The 25,484-nt window shown below is 61.5% G+C and overlaps 2 protein-coding genes and 1 long non-coding RNA gene across 4 annotated transcripts in view; 1 reads left to right on the top strand and 2 right to left on the bottom strand.

Moving 5' to 3' along the window:
• SH3GL1 (SH3 domain containing GRB2 like 1, endophilin A2) overlaps positions 1 to 16,661 on the top strand; it is a 29,840-nt gene extending 13,179 nt beyond the window's left edge. The window contains exons 2-10 of the mRNA XM_081801817.1: positions 10,874 to 10,942; positions 11,226 to 11,298; positions 12,222 to 12,365; positions 12,803 to 12,936; positions 13,104 to 13,262; positions 13,555 to 13,658; positions 14,380 to 14,504; positions 14,631 to 14,687; positions 15,181 to 16,661. Of these exons, the coding sequence (XP_081657943.1) occupies positions 10,874 to 10,942; positions 11,226 to 11,298; positions 12,222 to 12,365; positions 12,803 to 12,936; positions 13,104 to 13,262; positions 13,555 to 13,658; positions 14,380 to 14,504; positions 14,631 to 14,687; positions 15,181 to 15,377 (1,062 nt within the window). The 3' untranslated portion in view covers positions 15,378 to 16,661. The remainder of the gene's footprint in view (positions 1 to 10,873; positions 10,943 to 11,225; positions 11,299 to 12,221; positions 12,366 to 12,802; positions 12,937 to 13,103; positions 13,263 to 13,554; positions 13,659 to 14,379; positions 14,505 to 14,630; positions 14,688 to 15,180) is intronic.
• Positions 1,487 to 10,020, bottom strand: LOC145716831 (uncharacterized). The gene is made up of 2 exons (XR_014139748.1): positions 9,322 to 10,020; positions 1,487 to 1,597 (listed from the first exon to the last, which is right to left on the bottom strand). It is a non-coding gene; the product is annotated as an uncharacterized LOC145716831 (long non-coding RNA).
• A 305-nt stretch (positions 16,662 to 16,966) lies between the features above and the next one.
• On the bottom strand, positions 16,967 to 24,944 carry MPND (MPN domain containing). 2 transcript variants are annotated; one of them, XM_081800711.1, is made up of 13 exons: positions 24,887 to 24,944; positions 24,488 to 24,792; positions 23,518 to 23,754; positions 21,614 to 21,746; positions 21,081 to 21,165; positions 20,789 to 20,888; positions 20,443 to 20,515; positions 20,286 to 20,362; positions 19,352 to 19,520; positions 19,184 to 19,254; positions 18,724 to 18,813; positions 17,976 to 18,068; positions 16,967 to 17,169 (listed from the first exon to the last, which is right to left on the bottom strand). In XM_081800711.1, exons 1-13 carry the CDS (start codon positions 24,891 to 24,893, stop codon positions 17,083 to 17,085), a joined length of 1,527 nt encoding a protein of 508 aa, XP_081656837.1. In that variant the 5' UTR covers positions 24,894 to 24,944; the 3' UTR covers positions 16,967 to 17,082. The 2 variants fall into 2 exon arrangements, with proteins under 2 accessions (XP_081656837.1, XP_081656903.1); XM_081800777.1 differs by having other exon boundaries at positions 20,789 to 20,885; positions 24,887 to 24,941.
• Positions 24,945 to 25,484: the final 540 nt, after the last annotated feature.

Below are 25,484 nucleotides of genomic sequence, written 5' to 3'. Positions count from 1 at the left end.
TTAGCACGTGGCCCCACTTACAGCGCCGGTCATTAACCGGCAGCAGGGGTAGGTCAGCTGTGCTGAGGGCTACTGACCGCTTCACCTCTCCCCGCTTGCCATGTGCTGTCCTAGGGTCAGCACCTGCCTAGGAGCTTATGTAGCCTCACCTGAAGAAACTGGTCTTGTCAACCAAGCCTGTTGTCACCGCCCTGATAGGACAGGCGAGCCATAGAGCCAGGTGACAGTACGTTCCTCGGCACCCACTCAGAGCTGCTGCCTGAGCTGGCTCAAGGAGCTCCATGTCGGAGCTCTGCCAGCCCGGGGATCCACAGCGCCCTGAGTGTGTGCTGCCCCAAGCTCCCCAGCTCCAGTCTGGCGTGTTTCTGTTTGGCCTTTAGAGGCTGTTTCCTCTCCTGTGTCCTGGCCTCCCGAACCACAGACTTGTTGCTTTCACAAGGGTTCCTGTCAATGAGAAATCACGCCACTCCGGGAAGGGGGATCCTCTGAATACAAACAGCCTGGGCCTGGCTAGCTCAGATTTTTTTTTTCTTTGCAAATTTTTTTGACCCTTGGCTCTCTGGTGAGGGAGCCAGCCACGGGCAGACCTTGGGTGGAGAGCAGGGAATTGGACCGGCAGCCTCCAGCCAGTGCCAGCCTTATCTGGATTTCCCACAAGTGGGTAACAAAAGGAAGTTGGGGATGTGGAGGCATGCTGCCATCCAGCTAACCCCAGGAGTTTGCTGCGCTCTCAAAGCCTCGCCGCCGTGGAGTGGTGTATGAGGTCATATCAAAGTGCTTCTGTCAGTGATGGGGTTACCCACTTCAAGTTCACAGTCCAATGGGTGGAGGACCATAAAGAGGTGGGAATGAGGCGGGTGACTTCACAGAACAGAAAACACAGCCCGGGGGGAGCTGGTCCAAGGTGAGGTCTGAAGGGGGCAGGGACTTGAGAGAGGAGGTGCCAGTAATGTGATGGGAGAGATGGCCAGTGTCCACGTCACTCCCGTCTAGGTAAGGAGACAGGTGATAGAGAATCAGGAGGGCTTCCTGATCAGAATCAGAAGGGGGCTTTTCATTAGTTAGGCCTTTAAAAATGGAAGGGGTCTTCGAGACAGGAGAGAAGGCATCTGTGTTCCAGGAGGCAGGGGCTCTGGGCTTTTAGATTGATCAGGGGGTCACCTTAGCTTGTCATGGTTGGGGTACACGTGGCCCCTCCTCGAGACTCGTGCCTGGGTGCCTAGCCTCTGGTGTGGTAGGCTGTGCTCACGGTGTTTGATATGGATGTTGTATCGGTGCCTTCCAGAGGCCAAGCAGGATTTCCAAGCTGCATCTCTGGTCTCTTTCTGAAGGGCTACTCTTCTGTCCGCTCGCCATCGATACCAGATGAGTTTGCAGAATACCCTTATTGTATCCGCGCATATGCGGGACACACTCCTGCTCTGCCCGCCTGACTGTGGACCGGCAGCCGGCACGCAGCGCACACTCACTGATGCGGAGCCAGGCAGGACTGGGGGGATTTATTACATTTCTTCGTGGGTTGGGTGTTTCTTTTTATAAGTTGTCATCTGAAGTTGACTTTCCCAGTTGTCTGACTTGCAGCCCTCCTGCCTCATCCCTGTGATGAGAAGACAGAACACAGGAGGTCAATATATACCCAGTATACCCAGGCATTTTAGCCCGACCACGAGTCCCAGGGGTGATCTGTTCCGTGAGCAATTGCTGGCATCTCAGGCGTTGGGAAAAACCTTCTGTATAGCGAGGGGCACCAGCTGGGATCAGGCCCAGCTCAGAGTCCCCTGGTCAGCAGGCCTCATTCCTTCCACCTGTCCTGGAAGGAGGCAGAATGAGCTTACAGCCTGAGCCTCCCCACCCCCCCATCCCCTGCCCGGTCTGGTGCTGCCCAGATTCCTCACTTTCCCAGGGTGTGTTCTGGGCCAAGTCACAGTCAGCGGGAGGGTGAGAGAGAAGTCCTGTCCTATTCTTTCCAGGTTAGCAGCACCATGCCACAGGCAGGGGTCTGCATGAGGGAGCCTGGTGAGCCCCCTGAACAGCTCCAGTCTGGTGCGCCCTTGGTATTTGCACAGGGCTCTGTAGTGTTCCAGGAGTTTTGGCCTCCTGTCAGCCCTGAGCCGTGGGTATTATGTGGAGTTCCAGAAGGCTCAGGGCAAAGCTGGCCCTCAACTTCAGGTCTCTGGCATCTGGGCCGGCACAGTTAACTCAGAGTAGTCCTGGACGGCCGCCCTGCTTTAAACTCGGGTTCTTGGCCTGGCGTCCAGGAGCAGGTAAGGTCCTCCTGACCACCCGCTTACAGGGCCTGAGATGTGGCTCCACACCCGCTGGTGGGAGGGTTGGGGTTTGCAGCCCACCCCAAGTGCCATCCTTAGTCTCCAGCAGACCCATGCTCGTTATTAATCGGCGTCTTGTCTCCCAGCACCCTGACACCCAGCTAGCCTCTGAAAATGGGGAAACAAGCCAGAGAAGTCCAGGGACAGCCTCTGGAGTTGGGTTGGACTTAACTATTTTGGGACTCCTGCCTGGCTTGGACACACACGTGCACGTACACCACCACCACCCCGCCCCCCCGGCACCCCTGCACATACGGACTACTCTGCCTGGCCCTGGGCAAGGCACATCCTGGGGCCTCCTGGGGCCTTAGTTATCCCATTTATAAGGTAAAGATACCTGCCCAGAGGCCACAGCTAGGCCAGGTGGTTGCTGGAGCTCTCTGATGGCTCTATCCCTTCCTCTTGGGGTCTCAGGGATGACAGAAGGGCCAGCAAGGCAGCAAGACCACAGAACATCATCTGTGCTGCATGACCCCTCCTTAGCCCCTGCTGTCCTGCCTCCCTCTGCAAGCCGAAAGTGCTTCAGAGCCAGAAGCTGGCTCTTCTCAGCACCCAGCGGGGCCCTCTTCCTCCCCCAGTTTCTGTGAGATCAACCAGGGAACTGGAGAACCATGGATGAAAGCGGGGACCAGTTCTGTTAAGTGGCTTCTGATTCCTTTTGGGGAAACTTGGCATCTTCGTAGAAATCCCAGGATTGCCAATCTTTACAGTTGAACTTGGGCCAACACTCCATTTCATCGACAAGGAAACTGGGAGGGTCCCCAGAGGAGCCGCCCCTAGGACCTTAGGCCACTGCCGCACCAGGTGCTCAGCCCCTGGCTCCTGGCCAGACGGACCCTGAGGGGAAATCCCTGCCTGTGGCCAGTGCTGGCCAGCCTGCCCTCTCCCCGCACCATCCACGTGGAGCTGGGGCCAGGCAGGGTGAGTTCCTTGTTACCACATCTCCTAGGACTGCTGAGTCACCCTGCGGGGAGGAACAAGGCACTTCCCTCAAACAGAGAGGGCTGAGGCCAGCTCCATAACATCTGGGAACTGGGCCCGAGCAACAAGAAATGGCACCTTGCAACTGCCTGTGTCTGCCCAGCCCCTCGCTGTTCCTCCGCGGCCTCGTGGGCACAGATCTCTCCCAGCCTTTGGGGCCTCCTGTGCCCCTGCACCTCTGTGTCGTTAGCCATGCCCTGGGAAGTGAGGGAGGCTTCATCTCAAGCCTGCCCTTTGCAGGTGGGGAGAGGGGCCAGCAAGAGTCTGCCCTGCAGTGGGCCTTGGGCCAGCCAGTCAGATGGTGTCCATCAAACCCATGCAATGTGCTGGGTTGGGCCAGAAAGCAAGACACACGGGGTCCTGCACCCTGGGAGCTGGCCGTCAGCCAGAGACAAATGTGGGATCCATGGCATGCGTGGCATGCAGAGTTAGAACGGGAAGAGCTCTGAAAGGCATGGGGGACTCTAACAGGAAGTTACACTGAAGCCGAGGCCTCTGACTCCACACAGGGATTAGGCTGGAGTGGCGGGGAGGGGAGGGGAGGGAAGCAGTCCTGGGGGCTGCAGTGCAAAGACAGGGCGGGTGCGGGGAGACGGTGGCAGGCTCCGATTTGACTCGTGCAGGGTTCTGGACAGGAGGCAGGAGCAAGGCCTGGGGAGGGAGACCCAGGCAAAGGCTACCCGGGGTCCTGGGGAGGAACGAGGAGAGTCCGAGCCAGGGTGGGAGCAGGCCTGGTTCGGGCATGTGGAGGGCTGCAGAGACACACGCGGCCCTCGGACGGATTCCTGGGTGTTGTGGGCCTGGCAGGCAAGCGGTGTGACAGTCGCAGGGAAGGGTGGATGAAGCAGGCTCTAGCGGAGTCAGTGAAGAAAAGTTCTTAGCCTGGAGCTGGAGGGGCAACTGTCTTGGTGTCTGCCTGGCAGGAGCCTCTTCCTGCCAGAACTCAGACTTGCACTGCAAAAGCAGAGGTCAGGGCCTCAAGACCAGGCCTCCACTTCATCCCTCTTCTGTCTCTGGGACAGCAGCACACAGAGCTTCATTATCTGGCTCCTTACTCCACCGGGACAGTCACTGGGTGAAGGTCCCCCGTCTGCCTCGCCACCTCCCTCTAAAGTCACTTCTTTACAGTGGTCAGTTCCTGCTTTGCTCCCAGTGCCCTTGCCGTGGCCGGCTCAGACTTTCGGATGAAGCCAGACAGGTGACTTGGAGGGATTTTCTTGTTTGAGGGACTCCACCCCCGGCATTCAAACAGCCTGTGCCAGGCAGGGCAGCAGCAGCTGGGACTTCGTGTGGCATTCGGCTCGCCGCCTTCCAGACAGCACAGTGTTTATCTCCCCGTGCCAGGCCAGTGTCCCATTCTTCATCTCGAGGAGCCAGGAGCCAAGCAGTCCTGAGCTGCGTCTGTGCAGGGATGGGGGAGGCTCGGGCCAGCCCAAGACGGGACATCAACGACCGGCCCTGCGGGTGGCAGAAGACCACGAGGGTCTCGGTGGCCAGAGGCCAGGTCTGACCAGGGCCCCCCTGCCCGGCTCCTCTCCACAGCTATCCTGGCTCCTTCCCCAGACAACAGCCAGCCCCACTCCGGCTGGGAGAGCAGCAGCTGGTGCAGCCCTGCAGTCTAGGGGACCTCCGGCTTCCGCTTCGGGGCCAGCATCACAGCCACCACGGCCCCTCCTGCAGAGAGATCTTCAGAGGCCACGTTTGGCACCCAGAACCAGTTCCCGACAAAGTACCACATGCGGGGGTCTGTCCGCTGGGGCCTGATCTGGCGGTCGCAGCGCCCAATTGGGAGTTTTCATGCGGCACATAACTTCGGAAGACTTTTCCTGCTTGATCATTTCTACTGCACCCTTCCACCGAGCTGCTTTTTAGAAATCACTGAGTTGGGATGGCTAGGAGAGGAAGCGTGCGCCCTGAGGCATGAGGGTACCAGCAAATCCGGGGAAATTTCAGAATTCCCGGTATGTCTCCGGAAGTTCTGACTTGTCCGAAGCCTGCCCTCTGTGAGGTTTAACCAAGGGCCTGGTGATTTATTCTCCCAGTCACCTCACAAATATTTATGGAGGACCTGTGACAGATGAAGCGTCTCGCTTAGTGCCAAGAGCTTTCGGTCTTCTGCTCACATGTCTGCTTTGTGTCCTCCGGCTCCTCCCAGGAGGGGAATGAAGGTCTGTTAGGGTGCAGATGATGTTTCCACAGGCTCTACTTCCCTGGCACCTCCTCCTCACCCCCCAAGCTGTGGGCCAACCCCATGTCTCATGGCCTTTGCTCTCAGAGCCACAAGGGAGCTCCGCCCCAGTCAGCAAGCAGCTCGTCCTCGAGCAGCTCACAAGGGCCCGGGCTTTGGGAATTTTCCCAAGTACCCTGGTGACGCCAGGGGCCACTGAAGGTTTCTGGGTAGGGACAGACGCATCAAGAGAAGGGGGTTTGGGGGCAACCAGTGCACCACACACATCACCTCCCCGGAAGCGTGCTCAGCTCGCTTTGCCTTTCCAGAAAGAGAGTCCCATTAGCCAAAGAGTACACCAGGTGGTGTCTCTGCTAGCACCCCCTAAGGTGGGGGCCCAGGAGCATGGGAAGAGGAGGGAGAGCTACAAGAAGGCCAGCAGCCTCATATTCGGAGGGGCAGCAGACAAACCTCGACTCTGCCCATGCCATGGACTCTGGGTCTTGAGACAGAAGACCATGATGGAAACTAGAGGGGTTTGCTCTGCAGCGTTTGGCTCTAAGCCTTCCAGATGTTAGGAGGCGGCAGGAAGGCGGGTGGAGTTGGAAGGGATCTGGAGGGAGTGTGTGTGTCCTCCGGGGGCGGGGGGGGGGGCTCCCCTCCCTATGCCATCACCCTGGCTCAGGAATTTCTCAGCTCTGCCCAGGATCATCACTGCTGCCTCTTGGGGCCTCCCATGTCCAGGCATTGTGCACACGGCATTCTGACACCTCCCCACAGCCCTCGGAGGCCCTCACAGCCCCCAGGCTTCGCCCACATCCTATTGCTGCCCAGTCTTCCAGCACAGGACACAATGCAGGTGGACTGGCAAGTCCGACAGGTCTGGGCACAGCACCCGTGTCCTCCACTTACAGCTCCACAGCCTCTCACCCCTCGGTTTCCTCATCCGTGAAGTGGGCTGGCTGGTCCCTGCACCCTCATCAAGTAGATACAGTGCATGTACCTACACAGTGTCTGGCACATAGTTGGCCAGGAATGGTAACCCTTGTGCCCCAAACCTGCATCTCACCCGGAACCCAGAGCTCTCTCTGCCCGCCTGGCCCGGCTCTGCCAGTTGGGACCCTGCCCTTCAGGTCCAGCTCGGATAGCACTGGCTGTGTGGCTCATCCAGCTTGCAGCTACATCCTGCTGCCCTTTGGGCGTATTTACATCTCCTTTGTGACTCTCACCGTGTTCTTCTCTGAATTGCTGTTATATCGGACATTCTCATCTCCCCCGCCAGAGGGCTGCTCCCCAAGGCCAGGAGACAGACTCTCGTGCCCCTTCTGTATCCCCTCCTGCTTTAGACACAGATCATCACGTAATGTGGTCATTAGCTGGTGCTGGCCCCATTCTGACAGCCATCGCTAACGAGGCAGCCGTGCTCACACCCGAGAGCCAGGAGGCCTATTCACCGGCCCAGATCTCAGGATGGCTCGTGTAGGGCCATAGCCAGAGTGGCTGGGCCTGGACCCTCAAGGCCCCCTTTGCCCCAGGGCCCTGGTCTCGGTCACCTGTTCTGTGCCGTTCACTCCGGCTCTCCAGCAGTGCCGACAAGCAGCTTCTCCCCTCTATGCCTGGTGAGGGAAAGGTCATCCTGGCACCCACAGATGGGCAGGGAGAAGTAAGCTACGCAGAGGCAGGAGGGGAAGCCTGGGCCAGGAGAATTCAGGTGACCTCCAATGTTACCCTGGGAGGTGGTCCTGGAGCGTCTCAGGTGGCCCCCAAACACAAGGTGGCTGGACGAGGTGCAGGACACTGGAGTTAGGGACACACGGTGCCCCTCCGGGACAGTGCAGCCCTGAGCAGCCCTGCACATCTCCCCTCCTCCCGGCACCTCCGTGCCAGCTTCCTCCTCCTCCTCCTCTTGTTTTCTCTTAAACCCTCACATCATCAAAGCAGGCCATCTGCCCAGGTCACGGAGCCTGCAGATTGGCCCCTTCATTTTCCGTGTCGCGTGTGTTGATCAGGTTTCCCTGCGGAGATGATTCAGTTGGAGGCCTGATGTTGGCTTCCTCCCACCCCACAGGATTCGAACTGCTTCCGCAGCTACCAGCAAGTGGCCACGGCAGACATGCCCGCCAGTGCAGTTGGCCGTCATCCGCTCGCCCCTGTGAAAGCAGCTTCTCTGACTTCCCGTGTTCGGCTCACTACTGGAGGGGCTGCCCTGCTGGCTCCTGGCACGCAGCAGCTCCCCAGTTCCTTTCATGGATCCTTCCACTGCATATGCTTTCTCTCCCGAATGTCAGATTCCCTGCTTCTCCCCAAAGATGCCAAAATCTGGAGTGATAACACCAGTCTTTGAAAGAACAGCCTCTCCCCTAACTGGTCTTACTATTAATGCCCACAGGCCAACACTTGTGCATGGAAGTCACGTGGGTGCTCTGGGTGACGATCCAGCTCTGTTCCAGGCTGGCTCACCTCCCAGGTGCCCAGTTCGCAGGGGGTACCATCAGCCGACGTGGCCCCGCTGCTCATAAATGCAGGAGCCTGTGACAGGCCTCTGTCTGCCCGATGCAGACACGTCATTGCCAGTGTGATCATTCAAAGGCCAGGTGGGATCCGGGCCCGGGGAGTTGCCAGAAAGCAAGAGGGGGTCGGGCATGCAGAGAGGCATACGGGAGCAGGGCCTCTTGCTCCCTACCCGGCAGCACCCACCTCTGCAGCCTGAACTTAAGGCACTCAGAGCCACAGATCCCTGTCCCATCCTGGAGCGCCTGCCACCCGGGCTGGAGGCAGAGCATGCTTTTCCCAAAAGTCAACAGTAGTACGGGGGTAGTATCAGTCTGGCCAAACATACGGCGTGAGCTCGTGTGTGCAATTTGCAGAAGAGGTGCCAGCAGAGAGAAGAGAGGGAACTTCCTGCCCGCTGGGGGTGTCCTAAAGCTGGATCGAAGTACTGGCACTAAAACTCATCCAAGGGGAACTCATGACCGGTAGATGTGGGGGAGGCCAGCAGGATCTTGACGACAGACACGGGGGCCTCGCTGCTCAGGGTGCCCAGCCCCCCCCAGGAGAGACCCCGCTCTAGGCCCTACGTGGACACAGTCACTGAGCCAGTCTCGCAAAAAGCCGGGAAGCATCCGGTGGGCAATGGGGAGCTCATCTCCGGAGGCCGCCGCCAGGTCCCCCTGCGCGGTAGCCTCTTCCGCAGCCCCTGGGTCTCACCTGGTGGGGGCCACTTGGGGCGCAGACTGGCTCCCGAACCGGGGCAGGGTTCTGGAGAAGGTTCCGGCCCGGTCTGGGCTTCATGTTGGCCCCAAGGAGGCGCCAGCCTGGCTTTCACAGCGGCAGCCATGATGGGATCACTGCTAGTGACTCAGGCTCTGATGCAGTTGGGTGGGGCCCGGGAGGCTGCAGTTTGCACACACTGCCGCAGTCACGGCCCTGCAGGGCTCAGCCAGTGGGGGACAGGCCCTGGGCACTGCGGGCCCACCAGGCACCTCGGCTGTTCCCTCCTGCCCTGCGTGGGAGCAGGATCGGCTTGTGCTGAGCCCCGACTGAGGGGGGGTGGGAGGTGGGCTCTGTGTGCGGTGCAGGTTTTACAGGTGTTATTTCCATGGTGGTATCTGCTGCTCTCATTGGATCTGAAAATGTGTGTGCATTTTTCCTGAGCGGGACTGAAATGTCAGGGTCGTAGCCTTCCCCATGGGCAGGGCCCTTTGGGGCCCTCCTGCCCCCTCCACCCAGGCAGCGTCCCAACCGCTGAGTCTCCAGGACTGGCTGCTCAGTGACAGGAGGCCTTGGTCCCTAGAAATACCTGCTCTTCATACCCAAAGGTTCGTCCTTGTTATCAACACCACTTACAGTTCTTCCCATGGACCAGTCAGGTCCCTCTCCGCCAGACATGGTCTGCACCCTGGGGAGCCCCACACTCAGAGCCGCGGCTCTTCTTTGGACTTCTTTGATTTTCCCTTTTCCCTTTTGGCCTCTTGTCATCCTTTTATCCATTTGTGCCGGTTCCAAGACTGTGAGCCTTGAAGAGAAAGGACATGGGGAATGATCGTCTGCTACCTGAGGGACCTGAGCCCAGAGCTCCCAGGCGGGGGGGAAGGGAGACTGGTAGGGGCCCAGCATGGCTTCCTGTGTGCCCGGGTGCAAGGACAGCCTGGTAAATCCAGCCCCACACGTAGTGCCTGAGGATGAGGGCTCTGGGGAGACAGGGAGGCGCCACTCATGCCCCCCACCCGCCCCCAGCAGCCTGCAGGGTCTGCTCGTGCTCCTCCCGTTAAGGAAAGGATGTGGTTTCTGCCTGGGAGACCTGTCCCTGTCTGCCCCGCGCCATGTCCTCCTGCACTGAGCGGGCCATCGGTCCTGGGGCCCCGGAAGGTGTGGTTTTGAGCACCTACGCTTCATCTCCCTCCCAGTTCACCAGAAGAGTCTTGTCTCACGTCGGGCAGTGAACTCATTTCCCTCTCTGGCAACCACTGAATTTGAGAACGTCCTGTTTTACCATCATCAAAAGAAGTGAAACTGCCCCATGAAATAAAGTGGAATACCCCATAAATGCCTAGGGAGCAACCAGGGTCTTTCCTTAAGAGTGCAGGGTCCCCTAGAGGATGGCACGGGGCCCGAGCCGCTGCAGGTGGCAGACAGTCACCAGGCAGGCCCTGCACCAGCCCTGCCTCCTTCCTGTCCCCCCACTGCAGCGGCCTCACAGCTCACCTGCACCCCAGGCCCCTCCTGACTCCCAAGCTCAGCCAAGTAGGAACCCCCGACCCACTGGGGAAGTGGCCCTGTCTCCTCTGGACCCTGTTGCGGGGGCGGGCACAAAGCGATGGACTGGGTCATTCCCATGTCCATTCAGCCGCAGGACCTCCTCCCCACCACAGACCTGCTCATTTCCCAGAGGTGCCTGGGGAGAATGTATTTTGGGGAAGTGCCGGCCCCAGGGTTCCCAGGATTCCTTTCCAAAGAGGCAGGAATTCAGTGGGGGAAAGGGAGGTGTACGATCCCCAAGCAAAGAGGCTCTGATGAACCTCTTCCCACTCCTGGAGCTGAACCATGGCATCACTGTATGGGTGTGGGCACCTTGGCCCTGAGAGAGGACATCACTCAGCTGCGGTTGGCCCCAGGCAGGTCTCTGGGGATGGTGGGCACTCGAGGGGTAGGCATGGCCAGGGAAGGCTTCCAGCAGGAGGCGCCACCCTCCCACCCCGCCCTGGGATCCAAGGAGGGTGTGGGTGTGGAAGCAGGGTCTCACTTGGCCACCCATCTTGCCGTCAGCTGTGTCCCTGGGAAGCCGTCATGGATGTGCTGACCCCTTCACTGGCTCCCCCCGGCAGTGGACGTGGCTGGAAGGCATAGTTGGGCCTCCTCCTTGTCTGAGGCTCACACTGTTTTCCCTCCTGTCCCCCAGCTGGTCAGTGAGAAGGTCGGAGGGGCCGAAGGGACCAAGCTTGATGAAGACTTCAAAGAGATGGAGAAGGTACCAGGAGAGGTGGTGCGGCCCGCCTGATGCCCGGCGCCGTTTACCCTCACGGGCCATAGCAGCCCTACAGCTGGGCCACGGGGGGGGGGGCTCACGGATGGACGGGTCCCCCGGCCCTGGGAGGCAGGGAGGCCAGCAGCCCTGAGCGCAGCATGCCGTTCTTGTGTGGGCTCTGAGGCAGGTGGGGCCGGGGAGCAGGGCACGGGCTGTCCAGGGATGCCAGGTTTGGCCTCCGGCACCCCGATGGTTGCAAAAGCCCACACCCTGCCTCTCTTGACAGAAGGTGGATGTTACCAGCAAGGCTGTGACAGAAGTGCTGGCCAGAACCATTGAGTACCTGCAGCCCAACCCAGGTAGGGGTGCCAGCCAGCTAGGAGGGGTCCGTGTCAGCCAGGAATCGGCTGGTTACCGGAGCCTAAGAAGGAATGTGTGAGCTCAGAGAACTGAAGTGCCCAGGAGTAGGCAGGCGGGTTTCATGGGTGGCTGGATCCAAGGGTCCAAAGGATGTCCTCAGAGTCCTGCATTTCCTTTCCACTTTATCAGGCAGCTCTCGTTCTGTGTGGCAACCCTAGTCCGAAATCACCCTTACAGCTAATAGCCCCAGCTGAAAAGAGCATCTTTTCCACCTCACCAACTCACTGGACCAGTTTGAATTGGTTGCCCACCCGTTTGCCAGGCCCACCTTTGGAGCATGAGGCGGGAGTCTCCTAGTCTGAGAGAGAGATGAGGACCTTTCCCTGAGGAAAATCCAAATCTGGGTTCCCATAGAAGGAGGTGATTGATGTGGGACCGGCAGCAACACCAGCCAGGTCCATTCGCGGCCCGGGCCAGGGACAGACCCGAGGGGCAGAGGCAAGCGCACAGCTCCTCCCCCACACCCGGTGGGGGGCTATGTCTGGGGCACCTGGACCTGTACACACCTATACCTGCTCCCCTACTTCTCTGGGGTGCTACTCCCCAGGCCAGGGAAGGGAGCTTCTGTGATCGGAGCTGTGCTCTAGAACGAGGAGACCCCGTGGGGTCCGGAGGAACCAGTCACCTGCCCATTGCCAGTGTTCCTCTGTGGCCGAGGTGAGCAGAGGAGGGAAGTCTATGCTTGAGGTTCTCCTCGGAGCCTGGCCATCAGCAGGCATAGGAACCAAGCTTCCTTGGGTCAGGGCAGCGCTTTAAAAATAAGGGTGTTGGGGAGAGGGAGGCAGCCAGCAGCACTGGCCAAGTGCAGGCCTGGTTCTCGAGAGAGACTGGCCGCATGCCTACCCAGCCTGTTCTCTTCCAGCTTCACGGGCCAAGCTGACGATGCTCAACACGGTGTCCAAGATCCGAGGGCAGGTGAAGAACCCTGGCTACCCACAGTCAGAGGGCCTGCTGGGCGAATGCATGATCCGCCACGGGAAGGAGCTGGGCGGCGAGTCCAACTTCGGTGAGGGCTCTGGAGGGCCAGAGCGTCTGGCACTGGACGGTGGGATGCCACTTCCCTGCCACTGCTCCAGAGTCTTCTACCGTGCCCGTTAATCCCCTGGGCGAGGGTGACTGAGGCTCCCAAGAACACCTTTCCTTCCTCAGTGGTGGTGAGCAAGCATCGGAGTGTTGCCTGTAGGGCCAAGGCCACTGGAAAGCCTACCCTCGAGCCACAGCTAATGCGGGGGAAGCCGTGGGGTGGGGGGCGTGGGAGGTTTGACACCCGTCATCGCCAACTCCTCCCAGCTGCTGGGGCTCAGACTTCAGGGACCCTTGTTTTGTCCTGAATTCTGGCGTCTGGGCCCTGGGGTGAGGGCAGGTTAGCAGTTGGGGGTATCTTGGGCCCCGAGGCCCTGGCCTCCTATGACAGCTTCTCTCCCAATCCCTGCCCTGCTGCAGGGGATGCCCTGCTGGACGCAGGGGAGTCCATGAAGCGCCTGGCAGAGGTGAAGGATTCTCTGGACATAGAGGTCAAGCAGAACTTCATCGACCCCCTACAGAACTTGTGTGACAAAGACCTGAAGGAGATCCAGGTGCTGCGCACCCCATGCCCCATCCAGCGTGCCCACCCTCACACAGCCCCCAGGGCAGGTGCCTCACAAGCCTGCTCCCCCACCTCTCCGCCCCGCCCAGTGTGCCCGTCCTCCTGCAGACCCCAGCATGTACCTCACAGCTCTGATGCCCTTCCCCCCCTCCCCAGCACCACCTGAAGAAGCTGGAGGGCCGCCGCCTGGACTTCGACTACAAGAAGAAGCGACAGGGCAGGATCCCCGACGAAGAGCTGCGCCAGGCCCTGGAGAAGTTTGAGGAGTCCAAGGAGGTGGCCGAGACCAGCATGCACAACCTCCTGGAGACCGATGTGCGTCCGCCCCCCCCCCCCAAAAAAGCGGGGTGGTGGGCAGAGTCACTAATGCCCTGCCCATAGCGGGCTCAGCCCCTGCTCTGAGCCTGAAGGGGCAGCTGCAGGACCCGAGGGGCCTCTACCCGCCCCCAAAGCTTTCGGGTCTCCTCCAGCAGCGCAGGGGTCAGGCAGATGGGGAGGGGGCCAGCCCCTGTCCCGGGAGCATTCTAGCAAGACTTCCTAAAAGAGGGGGCCTTGGGGGTAGGGGTCACAGGGAGGGCCGCCCCTTCAGCAGGCTGCTCACTTGCAGATCGAGCAGGTGAGCCAGCTCTCCGCACTGGTGGATGCCCAGCTGGACTACCACCGGCAGGCCGTGCAGATCCTGGACGAGCTGGCCGACAAGCTCAAGCGAAGGTGAGCCCCAGCCCCTGGCCTTCCCTGTGGGAGCCTGTCCTGTTTTGGGCTGGGCTGGGGTGCCCTGGAAGCCCAGAGTTACTCCCGTGGATTCCTGGGCGGCCGTTCAGGGCTTCCAAGACCCCACCGCCAGCCTCCTCGACAGCCCAGCCCTGCTTGGAGCCTGTGTCAGAGCAGGGGGCTGGCTTCTTTTCATAAGGAATCCCCATACTGCACTCGTAGGGTGGGGGCTCCGGGAGGGAGCAAGACCTCATCAGGCTTGCCGCAGTTGTCAGAGGGGAGGGTTGGAGTGACCTGAGGCTGGGAGGCCAGAAGAAAGAGGCCTTTCAGAGCTCTGGGCCTGAGGGGGTGGGTTACCCAGGGCCGGGGCGGACGGGGCTCCCCTCTGAGAGCTGTCACTAGTCTAGGGCCTGAGAAGGACAGCCTTGGGCAGCCGTGTCCCCAGGTCAGGTGGGCATGCTAAGGGGGCTGCAGGGTTTGGCAGGAACTGGCCAGTTGGCAGCTTCTAAGAAGGGCCTGAGCTGGGGGAGCTGACCAACTGGGAGGCCCTTTGGTTAGACCCATTGGGCCTCTGAGTCCAGGCCTGGTCTCAGGGGTCCCTCCCCCCACCCCAAGTCCTGGACAGCAGCATCAACGGTGGGGAGGGAGGTGTCCCTTCACCTTGGCACACACAGGACTCAGGCCCTGCTGGCTGCTCACAGCTCTCCCTCCCTGCCTGCAGGATGCGGGAAGCCTCCTCTCGTCCCAAGCGGGAATACAAGCCCAAGCCTCGGGAGTCCTTCGAACTTGGGGAGCCTGAGCAGTCCAATGGGGGCTTCCCCTGTGCCACGGCCCCCAAGATCACACGTAAGGAGGGGGAAGGAGTCGCCCCCAGCTCTGTCCAAACTGCGGAGCCAGGCCCACCCCACTCCCTCTGGGGAAGGGGCCCAGCCCAAGGTTCTCAGCCCCACTTTCTGCTTTGTCTGCGAGCAGCTTCGTCATCTTTCCGGTCTTCCGACAAGCCCATCCGGACCCCTAGCAGGAGCATGCGTGAGTGTCCCTGCGGGCACAGGCCCTGCCCTCACAAGCTCCCCACCTCAGTGTGTAACACTGCCTTCTGGTCTGTTCAGAAGGACCCTTCTCTGGTAGACGCGGACGCCCCTGGGATTGGTCCTCTTGGCCCATCTCGGGCAGGGGAGGAGCTAGGCACTGGGCCTGCACAGCACAGCACGGCCTCTCTGGGCCTCCCCATCCGCGTGAGGGTCTCCCGTGAACACCAAGGGTGTCCCAACAGCCTCTAGGCTCTCCAAGTGGCCGCCTGAGGGCTTCTGGTCATTCTCTCACCCTGATGCCACTGGGCGTCCCCAGCTCTTCCCAGGAGCACGTTTGGAGTCCGTTTATGTCCCTCTTTCCCTTGACCCTCTTTTCTGACAAGGCTGGGGGGCAGCAGAGGAAGCGGCAGCTGTCCCTCAGGGGCCACGACCAGGCTGGGGCGGGCGGGGTGGGAGGGAGCCAGGGGTCTGAGCCGAGCCCCTGCCCCCAGCACCCCTGGACCAGCCGAGCTGCAAAGCGCTGTACGACTTCGAGCCTGAGAACGCCGGGGAGCTGGGCTTCCACGAGGGCGACGTCATCACGCTGACCAACCAGATCGATGAGAACTGGTACGAGGGCATGCTCCACGGCCAGTCGGGCTTCTTCCCCCTCAGCTACGTGGAGGTGCTGGTGCCCCTGCCGCAGTGAGGGCGTCGGCCCGGTCCACACGGCCTGCATCCCACCTGCGTCTGTGGCGGCACTCCTGGGGCTGGGGGTGGGGTGGGGAGGCAGGCCCCCCCCTCGGGGGGCAGCAGGGGCGGGGGAGGCGGGGACCGCTGACGGTAGCGCTCACCCCCAGCGCCCTCTCCACGCAGCAGTCTGGGCCGGGGCTGCTCCCTGACTGCATCTCCCCAGCCCCGCGCCCCAAGGGGGCGAACACTAAGGTGCTCTTAGAAACACTAACTTCCTCCCGCCCGTCCAGGAACGGGTAACTCCAGGTGGGCCCCCTCACTCACACACGCACACATGTGCGTGCACACACACCCTGTCCTGTCCCTCCTTCGTCCCCTCTATTCTGGGGTGGCCCCCACCCCCCAGGAGACCTGCCCTTAACAGGATGAGCTGGAACATCTGTGCCGCTGGGTGTTCTGAGCAGGACCTGCGGCCAAGACTCACCACCCCTGCTTTTAAATTACCCCACAGCACTCCTTCCCAGCCCCAACTCCAGGCCTCCCCAGGCCCCGGCACACCCGGGATGCCACCTCCCTGGGGAGACACAATCCTGGGGTCCTCAGGGTTCCCCTAAAGACCGGCCCTTCCCTGAGCAGCCTTGGAGCGGCTGTCCTCTCCCTCCCGCAGGGCACTCAGCCCTGCACGCCGGTGCCCTCCCCCCGTCCTGCACCCTCTCCTCAGTTCCCCGTGTAGGGTGCCCCACCCCAGACAAGCACACAGACGTTTTTCTCGGGCACGAGCTGCCACCACCAGCTGTGCACGCAGCACACCCGTGTGCCCCTGCAGACGGGACCACAGGAGTCTTGCAGCCTCTGCTCTGCTGAAGGTCAAGTACACAGGCTTTGAGGCATCTTCCCAGAGCCCTGGCTGCTGGGACTACCCTCGAGAGAGGGTCACAGGCGCCTCCCCCTCCTGAGCCGGCCACTGTGCCCGCAGCTGACAGTGGCCCCAAGCAGGCAGCTGCCCTGACCAGCAGGGCCCAGCCCTGCATCCACTTGCTCTCTTGCCTCGTCCAAAAATTGGCTCAACTGGGGGACTTCGGGACTGGATCACATTCCCCCCTCCTCTGATGACTCAGCAAAGCCCTAGGGACGCCAGGCTCTGCTCCTGCCTGAGCCTCCCCCCCGCCATTGCCATTCCGGGGGGGAGGCACCGACCTCCCAGCAAAGAATGAGCAGCGTAGCCTTGGTCACAATCAAGGGCAGATCAAAATGTAATCCTGATTTTTTTAAAAAAAAGTATTAAAGGTCTCTTTCTAGAGCCTCTCGCTTGGTTGTGGTGGGGGTGGGTCTTCCCCCAGCTCCCCTGGACCCTCACGGCTCCCCCGAGGCGTCCCCTGTCAGGGCAGGGCCACTCCCGGGGAGGGTACCTGCCCCCCCAGGAGCCAGGGAGGGCGAGCTGTCCCCTGCCCAGCCCCGGCCCCGGGAAGCCCACACCACGGCTGCACGAAAAGCGTCCCCTCGTGCACGGGCCAAGGTGCCACGCTGCCCAGACAGCCGCCCATGTGCCCAGCGATGAGTGCGGGGACGGCGAGGCAGCCCCAGGTGAGACACACGCCCAGGCTATTCGCTTCTCCCCTTTATTATCTGTGCCACAAACAAAGCCCCCAGACCCATTCCCCCTGAGCCGGAACCACTGGGGGTTCAGAGTCTGACCAGAGGCCCTCGGAGGTGGTGGTGCCTCAGCTCCCTTGTTTAAGGAGGCCGTAGACCTGCTCCAGGACGTGGCACAGGCCCTGGTCCTTGGGTGTCCTGCTGGCCAGGGAGATCTGAAACGGGCAGGGCTGGCGCCTCAGGGCTGGGCCCAGTGGTCCTGCCCGCCCCTCCCGTCCTGGTAGAGGGGCTCTACTAACCGAGGTACACAGTAGTGTCCCGAAAACGTTTTATTTTTAAAGGAGGCGGCCCCCCCTTGCAGTGTTCTGGGTTTTGGCGGGGGGAAGGGGGTGCTCTCTGCACATTCCACATCCTGCTCTCTCCCCAGCTGCCTCCCTGCCAGGCTCTCACACCCCCTGCGTGGGGAGCCACCCCCGACCCCACCCGCCCAGTGACGGGGTGGAGGGGACCCGTGGCAGCTTGAAGTTCTGGTCACTGTAAGTTTGAACAAAACAAGCATGCAAAACTGCATTTCTCTAGCTAGTAGAGTTGAAAATGCCTTCTGAGAAGGACTTCCATGTCAGAAGTAAGTCAGAAACCGCCCCCCCCCAGGCCACCAAGCCCTTATGTGTCCCCCTAAATGACTGTAGGGCCGGCGAGCTGGAGAAACCCCTCAGGGTACCAGCTGCGCTCGGACTGCAGCCCCCTGTGCGCTCTCGCGGGCGCCCAAGCGGAGAGACGGCCCCAGCGTAGCTTCTCCCCAGCCCAGGGTCCGCGGGCCTTTACGCTTGCAGCTGCATTTCAGTAGTGCTCCTGGTCACTGTCACCACCCACACGTGGCCGAACAAGCTTTCATATCCAGCTGAAGTACTTTATACAGAACAATTTAGGACAGCACCGTTTCTCAGGCTGCCCCTGGATAGATCCTTCGGGGCTCCCCAAGAACTGTCTTGCTCTGCAGGAGACGGGGCATGAGTCTTACCTTCAGCTTGTCGAGGTACGTGTGCTCCTGGCTCCAGGGCTCCTGGAACCTCACGAGGTCCGGGGCGCCCTTGTAGAACTCCACCAGCAACATCTGGAGGACGGGGGACCGATGGGACCCCTGGCGCCCGCCCTCCTGCGCAGGCGCTCGGGACACAGCAGCGAGCACCACGGGCGCCTACCGCCGCCTCTCGGGGGGCTCCCAGTCCTATACAGCACACAGGCGCTACCCAGGACCCCAGGACAGACCATCCGGGAGCGCCACCAGAGGGAAATAAGGGAGCTTCGCAGGAGGGCCCTGGAAGGGGGAGACATAAGGGGCACCCCCTCCCCCGGCAGAGGGAAGCACCAGTGATTCTGACTGTCCCCACAGACCTGCCCCCGCCCCCTTGTGTAGCCTCCTCCCACGCAACAGCGGATCCGCAATTCCACAGGTGTGATCTACTAGCTGTTTTTAAAACGGTTGTTGGAATGTGGGCACTGAAAACATTCATCTGGGCACCACCTGAAATCCCTCACATGTCTTCAATCAGTGGCAGGTGCAGAGGCGCGAGGCCGCGGCACCTCCAGCAAGTTCCAGAACAGCAAGGAGGCCAGGTTGCCGGGGAGGGTGGCGGGGGGCAGGTGGGCAAGAATCTGGGACTTGAGTTTCGGCCGCGGAAGAGGAGTCTGGCCCCTGCTCCGATGAGTCCTGCAGTATCGCTCCGTCCAGCGGGGGCCCCGCCCTCCCCACCCGGAAGTGAGCTCACCATCTCATGCAGGATGTCATTAGTCAGAAAGTTGTCCTGGACGTAGGCCATCTCCACGTCCATGGGGATGCCGTAGTCACTGGGCCTTTGCTGGCAGGGACACAAGCCAGTCACCACCAGCCACCTCCAGCGCCCCATCCCATGAGGGATGTGCCCTGGGCCAGCAATGGGAGAATCGAGACTGCGACCAGCTTCAGGGCCACGTGGCCCTGCCCCCCGCACGAGAGGTCGGGAATAGCTCTCCAAACCCCATTTCCGACCCCAAGACAGGTTCGGGAAGGAGGCCGTCTTAGTAACAGGGGCAGCATGCTCCGTGTGGAGCGCACACCTTTTCAACGTCCCTCACGGCCCAGGCCTTCACCAGAACCTCAGAGAGTGCAGTGGTTCTGTTCCCATTTCACAGGAGATACCGAGGCCCCAGCCCCCTCCCGGCCGCGCCTCCCCCAGCAGCCCCGCCTACCTCGGGCGGCGGCATCACCCAGAAGGGTGAGATCTTGGACTCGGGGCCCGGATTGCCAGAGTAGTAAGGGGCTGCAGGAGGAGAGTGAGAGTGGCGGCTGGGCCCGGGGGGGTCAGCGGCCCAGGAGGGCCACGCGCACGCGCACGCGCGCCGGGCAGCCGGACTTACAGCAGAGCAGCGCGAGGCAGGGCTGGAAGCCGTTGCTGGAGCCCTGCAGGCGCAGCTGGTAGTCCATCTGCGAGTCGATGTCCTGCAGCGATGGCAGCGCGGGGCTGTGCGGGTGGCTGTGGTACCAGCCCACCAGGGACAGGCCCCGCAGGAGCAGGCTCTGGTAGATCTGGGGGGCACAGGCGAGGCTGGGGCCGGGCGGCGCAGGCCGGGGGCCCTACCAGCCCGTGTGTGCGCACACCTGCCGCGTTCCGTCCCCATGTGAGGCCAGCACTGAGTATGTGCCTGCTGTGTACCAGGCCCGGGGACGCAGCGGTGGCCAGGACCCTGCCCCCACCCTCCATGAGGCCAGTGGAGGGGGCACAGTCAACAAATACATTAAAAAAAAGACGCACCTGTCACCACAGCAAAGGCAGAAGTTTACTGGGGGCCCTGCGGTGTCCCTAGCTCATGGAATAATTCCTGGCACACAGTAGGCACTCAAATAGTTAAGTGAGGAGCTAGGTGGGTGTGTGCGCACTTGCGCAGGACAGGCATTTCCGGATGCCTGAAGCAAGTAGGGGCGAGCGGGGCCTACGGCGCAAGAGCCGGCTGGGCCGGGAGAAGGCGGGTGTGGAACGCTTGGCACAGCGCCGGGCACACGCAAGGCCGCACCGGGCAAGCACTGCTAGAGTGGCAGCTGATATTCGTGGGGCTGTCACTGCACGCCGGGCCCGGCATGCAGACGGGGCTTCAGAGGCAAAGGGGGCGGGCCACCTGTGCCCAGAGGAAGGATGTCCACGGGGTCACAGCCACGGGGCGGGCACTCACACACACACACATTTGCACACTTGTTGAACTAGGACACCGTGCTAGCCACCAGGACACGGTAGCCAGGACAGCTGTGTCCACCCCCGCCCTCCCCAGAACACCTTGACCCCACGTGTCCCCTCACCTCCTCTTCCATGGTGGCGGCCATATCCGCATCCCCCAGCCGGCTCCGACAGGGGAAGGCTCTCAGCACCGTGAGCACTGCGCAGAGGTGGGGAGAAGGTGTAGACATCATCCCCGGCCCCAAGCACCCCCCTGCCCACCTGGCCCCAAATACCCACTCTGGCTGTTGATGTCCCAGCGGCCCCCCAGGTACCCCACGACCTCGCTGCGAGTCAGGTGGCTGTGGAAGTCCTGGGGAGGGGATGGACATCAGAAGAGCGGCTCAGGCTGCGGCCCAGCCCCAAATGTCTATCTGCAGGGCCAGAGCCCTTGCTATGTGCAGGGACCACCCCACCCACCTCCTAGGTTCAAACCTTGAGTGCCTACTGTTTACCAGCAGTGACAGGCAGACAAGGTCCCTGCCCTCATAGAGCTAACATTCCAGGGACCCCTCCCAGGTGCCCCAGCCACCTGCCCAGGCCTGGCCTTGGCCCACAAGGGACAAGGTGGCAATGGGGCACGCACCAGCAGGAATAGCACGTTGCTGGAGATGGCCACGTTGAACGGCTGGAACTTGTTGATGGCAGCGAAGGATGTTACTTCCACCAGTGTGTGGGGGTTCCTGCTGGAGCCAGAGGGTCCCACGGCTTCAGGAGCTAGCTCCCCAGGCCTCCGGAGCCAGCTCTGAGCACGGGAGGCCTTGTGCCCACCCTACTCCTGCTCGGGCTGCCCCCACTCCCGCGGAGCGAGTGCACACGGCGGGGGGGGGGGGCGGGGGGACAGGGGTTGGTGGCGGCGGGCACACGGTGTGTCTGACCTGGCAGAGTCGCGACTGCCCAACATGCAGTAACGCACAGGCACCCGGATCTTGTTTTCCACCCGCTTCCCGGGGGGCACGGCCTCTGTGCGTGTGGCGTAACGGAAAAAAGACAGCATCAATCCCTCCCAGCCCAGAACCGGAAAACAAAAGCCCAGGCGGCCCAAGAAAGAAAAGCCTCCAGAGGCAGCTTGAAAAATCAGGCCGCAGAACCAAGAGATCAAGGTGGCGAGTTAACAAATCGGAAAAAGGAGATTAAAATGCCAGATGAAGGGGGGCTTAGGAAATCAGGTGAGGACCTCAGGAAACCAGGCAGGGGGCCAAAGGAATCTGGCAATGAGGCAAAGAAGTCCTTTAGGGGAGCATGGAAATCAGGCAGCACGGGAAAGAAATTAGGCAGCGGGGCTAGGCAGTCAGCCAGGCATCTTGGGAGCGCTGAGAAAAGGAAAGGCCAGATCTGTCCCCTGCCACCTCCCTCACCTTACTTGTGCCCGCCTCCTGCGCGGCCTCCTCCCCTCCCCTAAGCCTCTCACCTGCGTGGGCAGGCTCCAAGGGTCCCTTCGCAGGTGGTCTCCGACTCTTGTCCTCGGTGGAGACCCCTGCCAGAACGTCCTCCTCTTCTTCCTCCATCAACAGCTCCTCCTCCTCCCCTTCACTGGCCGGGCTCTGGTGGGGAGGGGGCGGGGGTGGGGGACGGCCGCAGCACCCTCAGCTGGGTGCCGCCCACCCTCCTCACCACGGTCCACCCAGACCTTTGGCAGGCCTGAGCCTTAGGTTCCTGCCATTGCCCCAGATGCCCACTAGAGGGAGGGAGGGAGCAGAGGCGGCCTACGGTTCTGCCGCAACTCCCGTCTGAGCGCCTTGCAGAAAATCCAAACCTGGCCTCTGCCTTTTACAAGCTGTGTGGCTTCCCGCAAGCGCCCTAACCTCCCTGAGCTCTATTCTCCTCATCTGTAAAACCACACAATGACCTTCACCTGCATAAGGACAACATCGGGGTGAAATAAGATAATGCCTGCAAAGCAATTAGCATGCCTCCTGCTGAATTCACTCATTGGGCAAGCCGGTGCTTACAGGGATTATTTTATCAGAGTCTCTCAATAATCCCTCCTCCTGACCTCCCCTTAACTGCCTGTGCTGGGGTGACTTCCCAGTGTCCAAATCCAACAGTCACATAGTCTCTGTCCTCCTCCCCCTCGCCGCGGTGTCTCACTGACCCTCCTTCTCCTGGGAACTCCTCAGGGACCTCACACCCCTCCCACCTCTCTGGCCCCTCAGTCTCTCACCCCTCCTCCCCCATGCCCAGGCTCGGTCCTAGGGCCTCTTCCCTCCCTACCTGCTCCCCTCCTGGGCAGCCTCGTCCACTCTCCCCCCTTGTCTATGGCAAGATGACACCCACAGTCCTGTCTCCAGCCGGGCCCTCCCCTGAGCTCCAGACTCGGGGGTCCAGCTCCAGACTTGGAGGTCTCTTTGTGGGGGGCTCCCGGGCGTCTCACACTCAGCTGGGTGACACTGCACCAGACTGTCCCCCACACCTGCTCCTCCCCAATCCCCATATCTCTGAGGATGGCAGCTCCAGCCATCCTCAGAACAAAACATCCCTTAGCAGTTAACCAACATCTCATGCAGCCGCAGATCCCGTGAGATCCACTTTCAAAATTAGCCAAAACCTGCCCACTTCTTCCCCCATCCATTGTTGGGCTGGCCCACCCCATCATCTCCCACCTGGACCAGTTCAGCCTCCTATATTGGTCCCCAGCTCCCACCCTCGCCCTGCCTCCCAGTCTGTACTGCATACAGCGGCCACCAGAGGGCGCCTGTGGGCACCTGAGTCAGGTCTGTCCATCCTCTGCCCCTAGCCTTCCAGGGCTCCCACCCACCTCGGGGTAAAAGCCCAAGTCCTCCCTGCCTGTTCCCAGCCTGCCAGCCGCCCTACAGATTTCAGACCTGCCAGCCAGATATACATATCTGATACATACGGGTACTGTGGTCATCTTTATTTTACATACGAAGACGGACTTAGGACCCAGAGAGGGTCTTTGGTTGGTAAGTCCAGCCAGCTGGTGAATACTCAAAGATCTATTATTATCGTAGCATTCGAAACTCAACCAGGAGCTCCAGTAGCGCAATCGGTTAGCGCGCGGTACTTATACGAAACTCAACCAGATCTGGTCCCTGCCAATGTCCCCAGTCCCCTCAGCTACCCAAGACACGTGAGCCTCCAGCTGTATCCGCTAATCATGGCCCCCCCAAGTGCTGTGTTGCTTTCTGCCAACGTGGCTTGGCTGTGCCGTTCCCGCCCTCTGAAAATTCTCTTCACCTTGCTCTGACAAACTCCTGCTCATCCCACAGGGCCCTAGCTCCAACGCCCTCACTCTGGGCACTCCTTATCCAACAGCGCGTCCGGGAGAGCTTGCTCCGAGGCTGAAGGACGCACCTCATCAGCAGCAGCGGTGGGAATGTGGAGCTGGTGTCGCCGGAGCCAGGCTGCCTTGTACTTGTCCAGTTTCTGGCCCTTGTACTTGACAGAGGCCCAGCCACAGCCGGACTTCTTGGCTGGGTTCACCAGCTTTTTGCAGTGGGTGGCCCAGGCGCTGGGTGAGTTGAACACCTGCCCCGTTTCCTGCCACACGATCCTCCCGTCGGGCTGCAGGTCCCCCATGAACTTCTTCCCCTGTAGTTAACAGTGGCCTGGCTGGGCCCCGGGGACCTGGGACCCACCAAGGCCCCTCCAGGAAGTCCTCCCTGACCGCCTGCTGCTCCCCAGGGCTTGGCACCCACTTCCGCCTACAGCATCCCTCCCAGGAAGCCTTCCAAGGCTTAAGTGCCTCCCAGCAACTGTGTGTCCATTATCACAGTCCTCATCAGCCTGGGCTGAAAGTGCCCAGCTCTGTGTCTCCACCCCTCACTGGACTGTGAGCCCCCAAAGGGCAGGGACGGGGTCTGCTCGATCCCTAACACACAGCGCACAGTCAGGCGCGCAGCAAGCGCTCCGCTCATAAACTGCTCCCACTCCCAGACCTACAGCAACAGCAGCAAGCCCGTAAAGCACTCACGGTAGAGCAGGCACCCTGCTGGGCGCTGTATTCATTTAATCCTCACACAAGTCCGTGAGGGGGAAAAAAAAAATGCCATTTTATACATGAGGAAACCAGGATATGGAGAGGCTGAGCAAGGTCCCACAGCCGGGAAAGCGGTGGTGTCCTCTTCTGAGCTCAGTTTCTCCTTTGTGCAATGGGGTGTTTGGTAAACGAAGTCCTCCTGCCCAGAGGGGCTCCTGCTGGGTCTGGATGCTCGGTTTCAGCTTTCCCTCCACACACCCGGGCTCGGCCGGCGGCCAGGGAGCTCTGGGCCTCAGTTTCCCCTTCCTGCCTCAGCCGGGATGGGATGGGGGTAGGGGCGCTCACCAGGTAGTAGATGGACAGCACCCCGGCGCCCGGCTCCAACAGCGCGTCTTTGAGGAGCACCCTCAGCGTGACCGCGCGCCTGGTGAGCGCGCCCCCCGGCCCGCCGCAGCCCCCGGCCCCGGCCCCGGTCCCGCAGCCTCCTCCTCCTCCGCTGCCGCCGCCGCCGCCGCCGCCGCCACCGACGCCTCCGCTGCGCGCGCTGCCCGCTCCAGCCGGCCGCTCGGGGTCCTCGGCCTCCGCCTCGTCCTCATCCTCGTCCGGCGCCTCCTCGCCCGCGCCGCCCGCCGGGGACAGCGGCTCCGGAGCTGCGGGCAGCGAGAGGCTGCACGGAGCCGCGCGCCCACGGCCGCCCCAGCCACCCCGCCGGGTGCTCCCCGGCCCCCGCCAGGCCCGCCGTACCTGCCATGGCCGCTCCGCCCAGCGCCCCGCGCGCCGCGAGCCCTTTCTTCCCGGCACGTGACACGGCTCCGCCCCGAAGGGGAGGTGCCCCAGCCTGGGGGCTGGCGGGGAGACTGAGGCCTCGCGCCTGTGCGCGGACTGGGAGCCGGGGCACTCAGCCCTCCGGGACCGTTCAGAAAACGGAGGCCCAAGGCTACCTTCCGTGGGAGGCGCGCGGCAACATACAAGTGGGGAAACTGAGGCCCCGGGAACTAGTGCCTCCACTAGAGGCGACCCGTTATTGGATTGAGGCCTGGAGCTGGAGGCTACGGGGGACTCAGCTCATTGGGACCAGACGGGAAACTCGAGGGGCCAGAGATCTCGGTCGTTGAGACCAGGGGAGAAACTGAGACCCTGAGAACGAGCCACACAGCGCCCTGGCGCTGCAAGCCAGAATGGGGAAGGAGCCCCGCGCCGCGGCTCTAAAGCGTCCCAGCCGACGTCAGTCTCTAAAGGGTTAACTCCCAGTCCCTGAACTGATTCCACAGTTGGACCGGAGCCCAACAGCCAATTATAGGAGGGTCATTTAAACTTTAACCAATAGGCAGCAGCCGCTGGA

The sequence above is a fragment of the Leptonychotes weddellii genome, chromosome 1, assembly GCF_054177405.1.
Source record: "Leptonychotes weddellii isolate Sample4059 chromosome 1, ASM5417740v2, whole genome shotgun sequence".
Lineage (NCBI taxonomy): Eukaryota > Metazoa > Chordata > Mammalia > Carnivora > Phocidae > Leptonychotes > Leptonychotes weddellii.
The sequence above is the reverse complement of the archived record's forward strand: the minus strand, read 5'-3'. Positions and strand labels throughout refer to the sequence as shown.